General features: G+C 37.5%; 1 protein-coding gene across 2 annotated transcripts in view; it reads left to right on the top strand.

The window, feature by feature from the left end:
* The window catches only part of NRAP (nebulin related anchoring protein), a 53781-nt gene that overhangs the window by 20784 nt on the left and 19828 nt on the right, over positions 1 to 13169 (top strand). For both annotated transcript variants that reach the window (XM_054832779.1, XM_054832777.1), the window contains exons 15-25: positions 125 to 223; positions 734 to 838; positions 2436 to 2543; positions 3362 to 3463; positions 3882 to 4079; positions 4303 to 4407; positions 6828 to 6926; positions 8813 to 8917; positions 9368 to 9475; positions 10099 to 10410; positions 11491 to 11595. In XM_054832779.1, coding sequence (XP_054688754.1) covers positions 125 to 223; positions 734 to 838; positions 2436 to 2543; positions 3362 to 3463; positions 3882 to 4079; positions 4303 to 4407; positions 6828 to 6926; positions 8813 to 8917; positions 9368 to 9475; positions 10099 to 10410; positions 11491 to 11595 — 1446 coding nt within the window. The remainder of the gene's footprint in view (positions 1 to 124; positions 224 to 733; positions 839 to 2435; positions 2544 to 3361; positions 3464 to 3881; positions 4080 to 4302; positions 4408 to 6827; positions 6927 to 8812; positions 8918 to 9367; positions 9476 to 10098; positions 10411 to 11490; positions 11596 to 13169) is intronic.

Here is a 13169-nt window from a genome sequence, read left to right on the forward strand (position 1 = left end):
TCATTATGGTTTAAGTAATGATTTATCAAGAATATAAGCTAACAAAACTTTGTCTACACAATCTCTCATTTTCCAGTCTGAACATTTCTTCCTTTATTAAATCTTTTATTTTATTTTAAATTAGGTAAACTACAGGCAAAGCATAGACAAGCTGAAGTACAGCTCTGTTGCCAGCACTCCACAAATTGCTCAAGCCAAAATAAATGCGCAGCAGCTCAGTGACGTAAGTTTTGTCATCATTAGCCATCATTGTTTATTAGAATTACAACATAATTTTATTTCATAACATTCGTAGCACTTAACTGTTCTTATTGTTGATAGTTCATCAGCAGATTTACAACCAAAACAAGAAAACAGATTGAATGAAATCACTTCCAAAAATTTGGCAAGCATACCAGTAGATTTAATATTTTCCTTTATTTTTAAGATTTGTATTAGCACACTTTTTTAGGGATTTACCTTCTGTGTATTTATTAATGCATGTTTTTTTAATCAGATATTTTCTACTTTTAGACAGTAACTATTCTATTTATAGAATAATTATTCAACTTCCTGGTACCTAGGTAGAAGTTATAATTTCCTTATTGCCCTCCTATTTATGTCAGCCATGAGCGTCTCTATAACATATGACATTAATAGACTGAAATTCAACAGCAGTCAATCAGTATAACGTCATATTTTTAGTGAGTTAAAAATAACTGAGTTCATTGTTGACTTTTTCAATATCTGGCAGTTGAACTACAGAGCCCAGTATGAGAAGACAAAAACAAATTACACTCTACCTCAGGACGTACCTCAGTTAGTCAAGGCAAAAGCCAATGCTGAGTTATACAGTGAGGTAAGCCAAGCAATGCGGAAATATTGGTGTTCATGATGCTGTTAATGGAAATGAATGTAAAGATAATAGCACTGTTTCTAGAAGCATTTAGCGTTTATCATTGGTCTTTACTCAACAGCATTAGATACAGTAACCAGAATAGATAGGGATACAATCTCAAGTACAGTGAAACTGCTAGACTTTTTTTTCCAAGGCCTTTTCAGATTACTTTAATTTGTCTAGTAAATCAGTGTTCACTTCACAAAATTAACTGCTTCTGAGGTGGTATTCCTATAAAGAATCAACATTTGCACAGTTCTAATAACTCAAAGCCCACTGAAGTCAATGGAAAGAAACACAGTGACTTCAGTGAACTTGGATCAAGCCCACTGTTGCTGCCATTCATAATTTACTACAATATGTAAGGATTTACCTAGAGACTCAGGTATTAAAATCAAGCACTTGCAGGAAAAGTTCAAGTTTTATTCAATTTTTAAAGTATTTTTCAGACCTCCATTGTTGTAGGTAGTTTTGGAGGGAATAAAGCCCAACAGAACAAATAAATGCAAAACCAGAAAAAACCTCCAGACTTATTACTGGTGTGACTATTATTTTTGAGCCAGTTTCATAATTTTTCATGGTTTTGAGTTGGCATTACTGCAAGTTTTTCCTGGCACATTTGTACCTTGTGTTCTTCCCCTAAGTTTTATTTGAGTTGCATTGGTGGAGTGTTGTGGAGCAATACACCTTGTGGCTATAATGTGTTGGGATGCATGCTTATTGTTGGACACTAGTGAATACAACCATACGAAAAGCCAAATCCAGAAATCAGAGCTTCCTGGATACTTCATTAGGTGCATACATAGCATGAAGGCATACTTGATCCTGCTTTAATGGCATTTCAAGTGGAACCTTGAAAAATAGCTTTAACGATTAGTACTTTAACTTCCATTAACTTTCAGAAGTTAAGCATGTGATTCTCATGCATTTCATCTAAGTTTGTGATATGGTGTGGCTCATGAGTGTGCTTTTGAAGCAAATCTGATCATAGGGGTTGCTTCATGGAGCTTTGCTTCATTTTGTAGGGTAGTCTGAGAGCACATGATCTGGATTCCAATGAAGCCAAACTGAAAGGTGCTCTCCAGCAGCTCACATAAAGGACTGTAGCTACAGATAGGCATTCAGTGCATGGGACCTGACTAGCTCTAGTCTGGCGGGGGAGGGAAAGAAAAATCCTGAAATGAGTAGTGAAACATCTGATTCTGAGCCCCAGCTGTTCCTCCTTATAGATCAACTCCTATTGATCCACAGTATTTGCATATGTAGACATAACCACAGGCACTTCAGAAAAACCTTCGCTCCCCGCCATGTTTAAAATTGAGAGCAATCGCTGCATGTTCTGGGATTTAAAGTGCCTGTAAACTCCAAGAATAAAATTCTTGACTCAATCTTGGTCAATTAATTAGCTCAAAATGATAATGAACTGTGACTTAAGGAGGTTTCAGTTTGTGGACCGAGCATATTTATACTTCTGTTTTGCTCTTAGTCATTTTCATGTTAATTTGAAGATCTTGTGTGTTTATGTGTTAGTGACATGTTGCTGTCTTTTCTTTCTCAGATTAAGTACAAAGAAGGCTGGGAGAAGAGTAAGGGCCAAGGCTTTGAAATGAAACTTGATTCTCTGCCTTTACTTGCTGCCAAAGCTTCAAGGGATCTTGCCAGTGATGTATGTTGTATTTAATTACCTAGGAATTATTCTTTATATAAGTTGCTATAGCACAGGGAAATAAAGCTTAGCTCACTTCATTGGATTTTTAAGTCCTACATTTGGCCGTTCATCTTTCTCAATGGGTGATGAACAGTTGGAAGCTTTCTCAGACTCTGCTATGAAATGTCACTTTCTGAAAATTATTTTTTTAGATACAAGTGTACAGAAGGAAGCCAAATTTGCAAAACAACAATGGCTCAATCCTCCCATAGTAAAATTCAGTGGTTTGAATTGTTTATAGCCTAAAAAATTCTATCATCATTCATTGCTAAGAGAATGCTTATTTCTTTAGTCTGCTTCTTTAACATAAACACATGTATATAAAAAAAATTCCAAACAAACTGTTTTTAAACAACTTATCTCATGATTCTTAACCTGAGGAGAGGCAAAAAAGGAAGAAACTTTTCCTGCAGCTGGAAAGTGTTCAGTGATTCAGAAATCCTGCCTCATTAAAAAAATCAAATCTTGAATTCCTTGCTTAGTTTTTATATGACTGATTTTTTATCTTTTACTTTAAGAACCAGATAATTTAGCTAAGTTTATAAGTATATCCACCTCAGAGCAATGAGCCTTAAAGAATGAGGTTAAAGACAAAATATGTGAAACCAACCTTGCACCTTTGGGAATTTCTGAGAAAATTGGGAAATCTGAAGTGACAAAGTGAGAATCAGACTAAGCCCTTGTAAATTTTGACCATCCAAATCACCAGTGGAAAACATATTGCTTATCTCTTGGTTAATTGAAAATGTTCTTTCACTTAAACTATTTTTTCACAGATTAAATATAAAGAAGAATATGAAAAAACAAAAGGAAAAGCAATTGGAAGCAAAGATTCAAGACTTTTACACTCTCTGCTGGTGGCCAAGATGAGTAGTGAGGTAAATTATTTATTTCTCTTACTCAAAAGGTGTTTTTCATAACTATTAATCTTTCAGCAACAATATGCAATCTACCACTGTTACTGCTTTCACTAGAAGAAAATCTTGGAAGTGCTTAACAAAAATTGGTTTCCTTCCTTAGTCTGTTAATCTGCAATAATTGCACAGTATTTTTGTTCTCAGAGAGAGTTTTGGGTTGATTGTGTCCTTATTTTGGGGCAGAAAAATAATGTCCTATTAAAACCCCAATATAGACACTTCTACATGAAACTTTCAAGCAGATAAAATTATGTTTAAAAGTAAGATGTTCTGTAATAAAGAAGATGTCTCTGTCTCCACAAGCATGGAGATTTAAGATTGTTTTTGCTTTGCAATACACTGATACAGAAAACTTATTTTCATTTCCTTCTATTTCTAGATTGCCTACAAAAAAGATTTTGAGGAAAGTAAGACCCATTTCCATCTGCCGATGGATATGTTAAACCTGAGACATGCTAAGAAGGCCCAGGCGCTTGCTAGTGACCTAGACTATAGAAAGAGACTCCATGAATACACAGTGGTTCCAGAAGATATGAAGACCAAATGGGCAAAGAAGGCCTATGGTCTTCAGAGTGATGTAAGATGATACATACTCAGCTTAACTGTTACAAGCAGTATGAGTGTCTGTAGAGTTTTTCAGTTTGACGTTATTTCTTATGTCATATGCACATTGTTTGATTTGCACTATGACTTTTTAAAATGTCTTCAAAGTGTCTTTGAAACTGGAAAGTGCACATATGTTCACATGCAAACATTGTACCTGTGTTCCCCATGCCAATACACGTCATTTTCCTCTACAGCTTCGATACAGGGCAGATCTGATGTGGATGAAAGGAGCTGGGTGTATCACAGAAGGAAGTCTTAATATACAACAAGCCAAAAAGGCGGGAGATTTGGTCAGTGAGGTAAGCAAAGTTCTTAGACTTCCGTCTGTTGTTTGTTCAAAGGTTTATGCACATTTATTCCACTACATTATGTGGAATAGGTAAGGAATTCCTAATACACACAGTCTGAGAAGTGGAGGAACTGATGGACATTGTCTAGGCATTATACAGTTAGGAAATCCTGGATTAGAGGTTAAAAATATGTGTTCCCATTATATGATTATTGATTTCTGTCAAGTTTGTGAAGAAGTCCATATAATTGTGTTTCCACCTCTTTTCATTCACCTGCCCATTTTGCAGAGTAGCATTTAAAGGAATCAGAAATTCCTATGGTACATGCTACATGACGTGCATAGAGTTTTAAGGAACAGTGCTGAAAAATTAGATATTTGTTAGCCATGTTTGGAAATTTCCTTTCTCTTTGGCAAATAAGGGCTGTGACTTTACTGGCATCTTCAGCTTGTTCTTTCCCCTGATTAATTCAAGGTTTCACACTGCCATTAACCTTATGGAAGTACACTTCCTCAGCTGCTTAGCTATGGTTGAGTTGTCTCACTAGTGCCAGGAAAACTAGAGGACAGATAGAAGAATAAATTAGGGGAAGTTTGAAAGGAAGGATAAAATCCCACATAGTGCTGGAGGAAGGAACAGAAGCCAGCTAGTTACTGGAGATCACACTCTGATACCTTGGGTCTCTGACATGCTCTCACTGCTCCTGCAAGGGGAAAAAATACACCTTAGAAACAAAAGAAGAGCAGGTACTCTGAGATCCAGTGTCTTGCTAGAGATAGACTGTCATCTGCTGCTGTGGTGTGCTGTAGTAATAATCACTTCCACAACTATTTAATCCACAATGATCTGCCTTTTCATTCCAGTGCTGTGCAAGGCCATAAGATGGCTGACAGTCACTTAAACTGGAGATTGGTGGATATTATTTGAGAGATCTCTATTGCCATACAGAGCCTGGAATTTTGTCATTTCTTTGCAGAATGTCACTACATTGTGTTCCATGCGATGTGACAAAACATGCTGGTTTCAATCTGCCTCCCTCCCTTCTAGGTTCCTAAAATAAAGCGATGAGCACCTCTTTGAAGTGCTGCGTGCTTGTTTAACTTGTATTTTGTGTTCCCCCAGCAGAGACACAGTGTAAACTGATCTGTTCACCCATCAGTTCAAACAGAAGGATTTGTCTCCTGAAATGCTAGATAATGAAAAAATGCATTTACACATTACATTGGGCAACGTGGTCTAGTGGAGGGTGTCCCTGCCCACAGCAGGGGGGTTGGAACTAGATGATCTTTAAGGTCCCTTCCAACCCAAACCATTCTATGATTCTATACACCCTTCCTAGGTGGAATGCCCCACATCATGGTTGAACTGTTAGAGTAAGAATTCAGCTAAAGTACACAAGAAGCTTGGTCTCCCCTATCATCCTGTGGTCTTGAAATAAAGTGCTGCACATCCTTGTACTGTCTAAAAGATAGAAAGAGATGCTTAGCTTGCTCTAAAAGTAGTGATGCAAAAGGCTTAAGCAGAGACATTGATTCAAAACAGGCCTGATCCAAAGCCTGATGAAGTCAGTGGAAGTTTTTCATTCACTTTGGTGTGTTTCAGATGTAAAGTAAAAAGTAAGATGGAATAAAAGTGAGGGCACTCTTATTTACCAAACTAGAAACATTAGACTCTATGCAAATTTCTCAGTTCAAATAGATTTTATATAAATACTGGTACCAGAAGAGGAATGCAGCATGATGGTTTTTCCCACATCCAAGACTTGAGCCTTGTGGAGGGCTCTCATAGCTATTGCTCCCAGGGAGGCTTGACTGCAGTGTCTATGCTGAGCTCTGCTTTGAATAGAACCTGGGAGATGGTCGGGAAGATTTTGAATTTAAGTTACTTTCAGGATACTGAAATTGCCTGTTCTAATTTAATTGATAATTTAGAAATATCTTAATAATTTAAAAATATCTCAGTAACATATGTTCAGTGATTTGAACAGCACATGCATATGCTTGAGAAGTCTCATGTAAGAAAATGAGATAGTAATATTGGCTGTGTAGTTCATGAGCTCTCTTGGGTCCTGACTTAAGTCATACCCAGTTTGTGAAGAACACTCACTGGCTCGTGTGCAACCTAGATCTTGTAAGATATGTAGCTAGTACATCTGCCACCAAAGAGTATCCATGCTTGCAGTGTCAGCAACAATGCATTTGACATACTCTTGCGCTACCTTCCTCGCCACTGGGGTCCTCCCAGCAGAAAATACTAGCACTAGCTAGTATTTGGAAGCTTATTTTGTTGATACCTGTGCTAAAAAATTACTTGGGAATTTACAGAGTACTTTTGGCTCTATCAGTCATGTACGTTTTGAAAGCACTATATTTTTGGGGGAAAGTAAATACTGTAGAAACTTTTGTGTAACCTGTTTTAATTTGATGTAGAAAAAGTACAGACAGAAGGCTGATGCTCTGAAGTTCACCAGTGTGGCTGACAGTTCTCAGATCAAGCATGCCAAGAAAAGCCAAGAACTGCAAAGTGATGTGAGTCCTTGACTGAATTTATGTCTTTGCAAGTAGCTTACTCATAATGCAGTCATTCCTGAGACATGTACATTGAGTTGTTGGTGGAAGAGAACCTACTCATGAAACCTTTCAATACATGAAATTTCTTGAGATTATTTCTAAGGGGTTTCATTTGTTAATTTGATGAATTCTCTCATTGAATTCTCTGAACTAGAACAACAACAACAATCAAACCCCAATATGAATGGAAATATGTAAGTGAGGCTTCTTATAAATGATGTCAAAGGCCAGAGAGAGGGGAGGATGCCTCTGCAAGACAGTGTTGGTGACAAACTTGTGGGTGGTGCAGACTGGGTTCAAGTATGGCTGAAATGCGTTCATGAGTGGATACCTGAGTATTCCTCAGACATTAATGTGATCTGCTCAAAAATTGGTAGTAGAAGTGAGGAAGTAAGCTGGAGGGAAAACACAGCTGATCCTCAGGCAGTGCTTCAAAGGAAGGTAGGCATTAGCACAGAAACTGATATACATCCACCCCAGGTTCTGTGTTTCTCTCCACTGAGGGCCTTGTCAGACTACTTAAAGCTGTATCAGCCTTGTTAGACTGCATGTTCTTCAACTGCTGCTGTTAAGGTACTGTTAGCAAAATGATAAAATAGGCATATTTTCCCAAACTGAGTGCCTTCAGAATGCTCCCTGTTCTTCCTTGGGGCTGGGTGACCCTGGCAGATGGTATTTCAGAACTCCTTGGCAGGTCTTAGGTGACAGCAACTCACTTTTAAGTTTCCAAAAAAAAAAAGGGGAACCTGTTAAAATTGCTGACCAACTAATTTTGGAACAGTCGTGACTTGCCAAGCTTTTTTTTTTTTAATTACTTTTAATATGTTGTGCCTCGCACTGAAGATACTGTCAGCTTCTTAGCTCTTATGTGAATGAAGCATTATTGCTTCTTGATTGGTCTTTTTCAGGCAGCTACTGTGTTGCCTTTTTTTGCCCCTCTGCATCAATGAAAACCTGGCACTTACTTGGATGAGTGTTGTGTGTCTCAAAGATGACATCAGATTGAATCAGAGGAGAATGCTGGTCTCCTGACTCCCAATACTTATCCCCTACGTACTGGACAATGCTGCCTTTCTGTATGTGTGTTGAAGTCAGAATAGTAACCATGGATTTAGAGCTTTGTAGTGGGGATATTTTTTTTTCTTCTTCTGTGAGATATAAGAAATATTAACACCTTGTGAAATGGGACATCTTTTCATAGCTTTTCAACAGCTTCTCCAACAGCTTTATGGGCTTCTGAAACAGAGTGGTTCATTTCTCTGTTGACGTTGCCCTGGGATATAAAATGGAGATGTTTGCTGTCTGGATCATAAAAGGTCCTGTATATTTTCATTGAAAGTTGGAATGTTAGTCCTCACTGGAGTATTATGTCAGCAATTACATTTAGGTCACAAATTTTCCTTGCAGATTCAGTTGCTTAGTTTTCTTCATTTCATGCCTAAAGTTCACTATTTCTGTGTCCTATTAAAGACTTTCATTCCACCTAAAAAGTAGCTCCAGTTTAATATTGGGTGAAATATATTCTTGCATACATTTTGTACTGAGTATGGGTTAATGTCAGCTTTATAGCCAGTTAAGTAGCTAACTTTATGAAAGAGAATTAAAGTATCCCAATATGTATGTTGTTTCACTGCTTTCCTAAAATTTTACCATGGGTAATTTGGTCAACCTGACTCTGAGGGTCAGCTTTTAAATTCAGGTTTGGCAAAAAAAGTGATGATGCTAAAGACTAACTCACCAAATTAACCCTAACAAATCGTTGAATATTTGTGTTTTAATCGGCATTCCTTCAACATTAAACATGGACTACTGCTTGTTAAACATGCTTTGCTTTTTGTGGACAGGTTGCCTACAGGTCAGGAAAGGAGCAGTTTCTTCATCAGTACACCATCAGCAAAGATGATCCTGTCTTCATACTGGCCAAAGCAAATGCTGCCAATATCAGTGAGGTACTGTGTGAGACAGAGGTTTGGATTCCTGCACTCCTGTGAATAGTTACAGCTGCTGTTGAAATGTTTGTTCTGTAGGTAAAAGTTAGGTTCCTTCTTTGAGAAGGTCCAAATGTTTTAGACGTAAAAATTTTATATCTAAATTTGATTACTTGCTCTTACTTAAATACTAGTCCCATCTGCTGCTCTGAAGACTTGCCACTTTTAAGAGTTTGAAGCTGTACATTTTCCACATGCTTCCAGATGAGTGGAACCAGTGAGATAATGGGGTTACAGTATCCACAGTTACAGTATGCAAATGAAGACATCAGGATCTGATCCTTAGACATATGGTTCCTGGGCATGGAGTGTACGCTTGTCTGATGTTACTTGAGAGCTTTCACTGTGACTATAAAACAAATAGAATATATTGATAGTAATAAAAAGACTGTGTTATTGTCATCTCTTTAGAAACTCTACAAGAGTAGCTGGGAGAAGCAGAAGGAAAAAGGATTTGTGCTTCGTCTGGATGCTTTGTCATTCTTGACAGCCAAGGCAAAGAGGGATCTGGCAAGTGATGTGAGTATGGACTCCATCAGCCTTCTTTATTCTTGGAACAGCTGACAGTCCAGGTTGCTACCAGAGTGTTGAGCACGAGTCACATATGTCCCAGTGCCCTGAGCCACCCTCACTGGATTCATGCTACGGAGCAATGGAGGAGTTGTCTGGGTGATTGGCATTCTGTAATTAGTCAGAAGGTTTGCTCTGAGCAATTCAGAGCTTTTCCCCACATGCTTATTGTGTTTTCCTATTCTCGTTTTGACCCAAGGGTGAATTTTAGAACTCGAAGTGGAAATCTCCTGTGAAACACCGTAACTTAACGCATCTATGCCTGGCCAGAAAATTCTTGAAAGAACCTTCTGACCTCAGTGATTAAGAAATGTTTTTTCCTAGAGAGAACCAAAAAGAAAAGATTTCTTAAACCTTTTTGTGAACATATTATTATTGAGAAAGGGTTTATTCTTTATAAACATGTACTAATTTCTAGGCATTCCAGTTCTCTTTTGCAAATGGACTTCTTAACTTGCTCTTATCGAGGACCAAGCATGTCACAACACTGAAAGACCATTGCTTTACTACTAGCAGAGATGTCAGTTTGGCAGCTTAGATCATTTACTTGTGGTCTATTTTTTAATTCACAGATTAAATATAAGGAAGGTTATGAGAAGATGAAGGGTAAGCTGATTGGAGTAAAAGCTGTGGAGGAAGATTCGCAGATGGCTCATTCTCTTCAAATGTCAAAGTTGCAGAGTGATCTGGAGTACAAGAAGGCATTTGAGGACACGAAGAATCAGTTTCAGGTCTCCATGGATATGGTTAACCTTGTCCATGCCAAAAAGGCTCAGAATTTGGTCACAGACAGAGGATACAGGACAGCTCTCCATCAATACACAGCCCTGCCTACTGACATGAAAGTGGCATGGGCCAAGTGGGCTTACGGATTGCAAAGTGATGTAAGTCTAGAGCTTAATGTATTTCAACACCCTTTCGTTAAACCCCTTCAGGCACTTAGGGCTGAGTTTCTTCAGATGTTTATGCTTTTATTGCCTTGACATATTTATGCACCTAATTTTTCAACTATTAAATAGTTAATATTAAAACAGTAAATATTAACCACTTGTTTGCTCAAGAGATATATTTAAGGTATGTAGTATTTTTGAGGGAGTTCTAAGCCTGTTTATGAGCATGGCTTCTTCAAAGCCTACTTCAAATGTTAGTAAAAAACTAGGATTCATATATGATGTACAATTTTATATTTTTTTTTTTTAGCTAATGTGCAGGGAGGTTAAACAATTTATGGTGATAAAATTGCTGATAAAATCCCATATGGAGACCACATGTTTAGCTGTAACCATCAGATGAACTGTCTGATACTGTAAATAGTTACTATAAGTCAGACTTTCCGTTCTGAGGTTTTAAGTCATAACTTTTCAAGGAGACTAAGATAGATATGTATACAGGTCTTGTTGAAGTATGGGTGCTGAAACCCTTACAGCTTCTTTGAAAAACCCAGCTGTAGTGCTTGTATAAGCTTTTGGAATTCAGTAGACTGAAGTTGGTAGGAGAGATTTTGTGAGGAAAGTGAGAAATACTCCTGTACTCTTCCTCCTTAAAGACAGATAGAAAAAACAAACCAAAATGCTTTCCTTCCAGTATAACAAAAGGACAAGGGTTGGAAAATGCTAAATATTATTTTCTTATCACTGCAAATAATTAACGATCTTTTAAACAGTGCACTATGTACAATAAAACTGAAGTTTTTGCCTTGTTAGATTAAAAATTACAAATGACAGTAAAGTGTAGAGCACTTCTAAAAATTAACTTGCACAGCATATTGCACAAGTGCTGGTGAGTCCTGACACTTCTATTTCATTCCATAATTTTTTTGCTTTCCTTGCAACTGTGCAGTAGTGAATAAAACAAAAGCAGACATTAATTTGACTTGGTTGTTGTTCCTGAGATGTCTGAATCCTTTAATGGCATTTTAAGTGTATGAACACCAACAATAAGACTTTTTTTTTTTTCATTGTCAGAACCGATACAGAGCAGATTTGAACTGGATGAAAGGAGCTGGATGGATAGCCACTGGGTCATTAAATGTGGAGCAGGCTAAGAAGGCAGGAGAACTCATTAGTGAGGTGAGATTTCATGACAGCATGTAACAGAATTTGCTGCATAATGTGTGCAAAATGTCTGTATAAAATTAAAATAATTTCTACTCAAAGGGGAAAGAAAAAGGCAAACCACATGAAAGCCCTCAAAACCAGGGATAGGACTGGTAATTAGAGGGAAACCAGATACCAAACACACACCAGTAGGAGTCCATATAGCCTTTGCAAAAACAAAGTAGGTGACAAATGATATTATGAATAATAATGGCAATCAAACAGTGCTCAATTGCTACCCACTAGCCTACCTTTTTAATGAAGCAAAACAGGAGAGATGATGAAAAGATGCAGTCATTGGACCCAGAACCTTCTTTTGTAACAGATACACGTTCCTCCTTGCTCCTTTTTCATATATATTCACATTAGCTATTGAAATTCATATAGATATCTCTGTCTGTAGCTAGCTATCGGCCCAAGTAGTTTTCATCCTTATTTCTCCCTATAACCACTATCACGTACAGGAAACGGCAGACTCTAGAATCCTTTGTGCCAGTCCCATGAAACCTTCAAAGGAGGTTCTGGTGGAAATGGTTAAAAGGGTCATAGTATTCTGTTTCTGTTATTTTGGATGCAGTCCTACTGGCCAAATCTACTGCAGTAGAAGACTGAATACTGTTATTTTTTAGATAACTACTGTGATGTGGGAAGCATCTGTCCACTCACTCAATGAGAATAACAGCATAACCACTAGTGTAATGTCTCTAGAAAAATATGGTTATCCTTTCATGTGTGCCTGATTGCTAACACTATTTTTTCCTATGTAATCATCTACAATGAAGAAGGATGATATTTAGACAAAATAAACTAGATCCTCAGCTAGTGTAAAGCAAGGTAGCTTCATAAAAGCTGGTTGGAATAGTAACTGTGATTCTGTATAGGCATACCATATTGATGTTATAGTAGTGAAAACTGCCAAGTAGAAATTTGACCTGCTAGATTGTTCATCTCAACCTTTTTGTGAGTACTAAATAATTTTAGGTGGCTGTGAGCCGCCTCCATTCTTACATACACACAGTGACTAGCCCTCATAATACTGCTAAAAAGCAATTGCCAGAATATAATTTCTAGGAATTTTACGTAGACGTGTTCTGGTCAACTCTTATTTTTCTCTACAGCTGATCAGGACAAAGTGTAAGCACTTTTGTCCCCAGTTAAACTCTGTAAGATTGCTCATTTTTAAGGGATTTCTTTCTGAAACCAAAACATTGCTCATAAGCTTGTAATACCTTCAAAGAGTTAACATGTTTTATATCGGTGTTTTGAGTCCCCAAAGAATCAAGATGTTGCCTCAAATAAACTTCTGTGGGTCACAGTTCAATTTAAAGGAGTGGCATGCCTTTAGATTGGAACACTGAGAGACAAACAATTTCCCAAAGAGCCATGAACATGCTTATTGAATTGGGAGATCATCACAGGCATGGGGAAAATTAGTATGCACTATTTGGAGAAAAGATAGGAGTATCAATGGATATAGGACAACTCATGCAGGAAAGGAAGCTTTTAGTGACCAGGCCCATATGGAAAAAGTGTCATTTTGCCATCAA

Source organism: Grus americana, chromosome 7, assembly GCF_028858705.1.
Source record: "Grus americana isolate bGruAme1 chromosome 7, bGruAme1.mat, whole genome shotgun sequence".
Lineage (NCBI taxonomy): Eukaryota > Metazoa > Chordata > Aves > Gruiformes > Gruidae > Grus > Grus americana.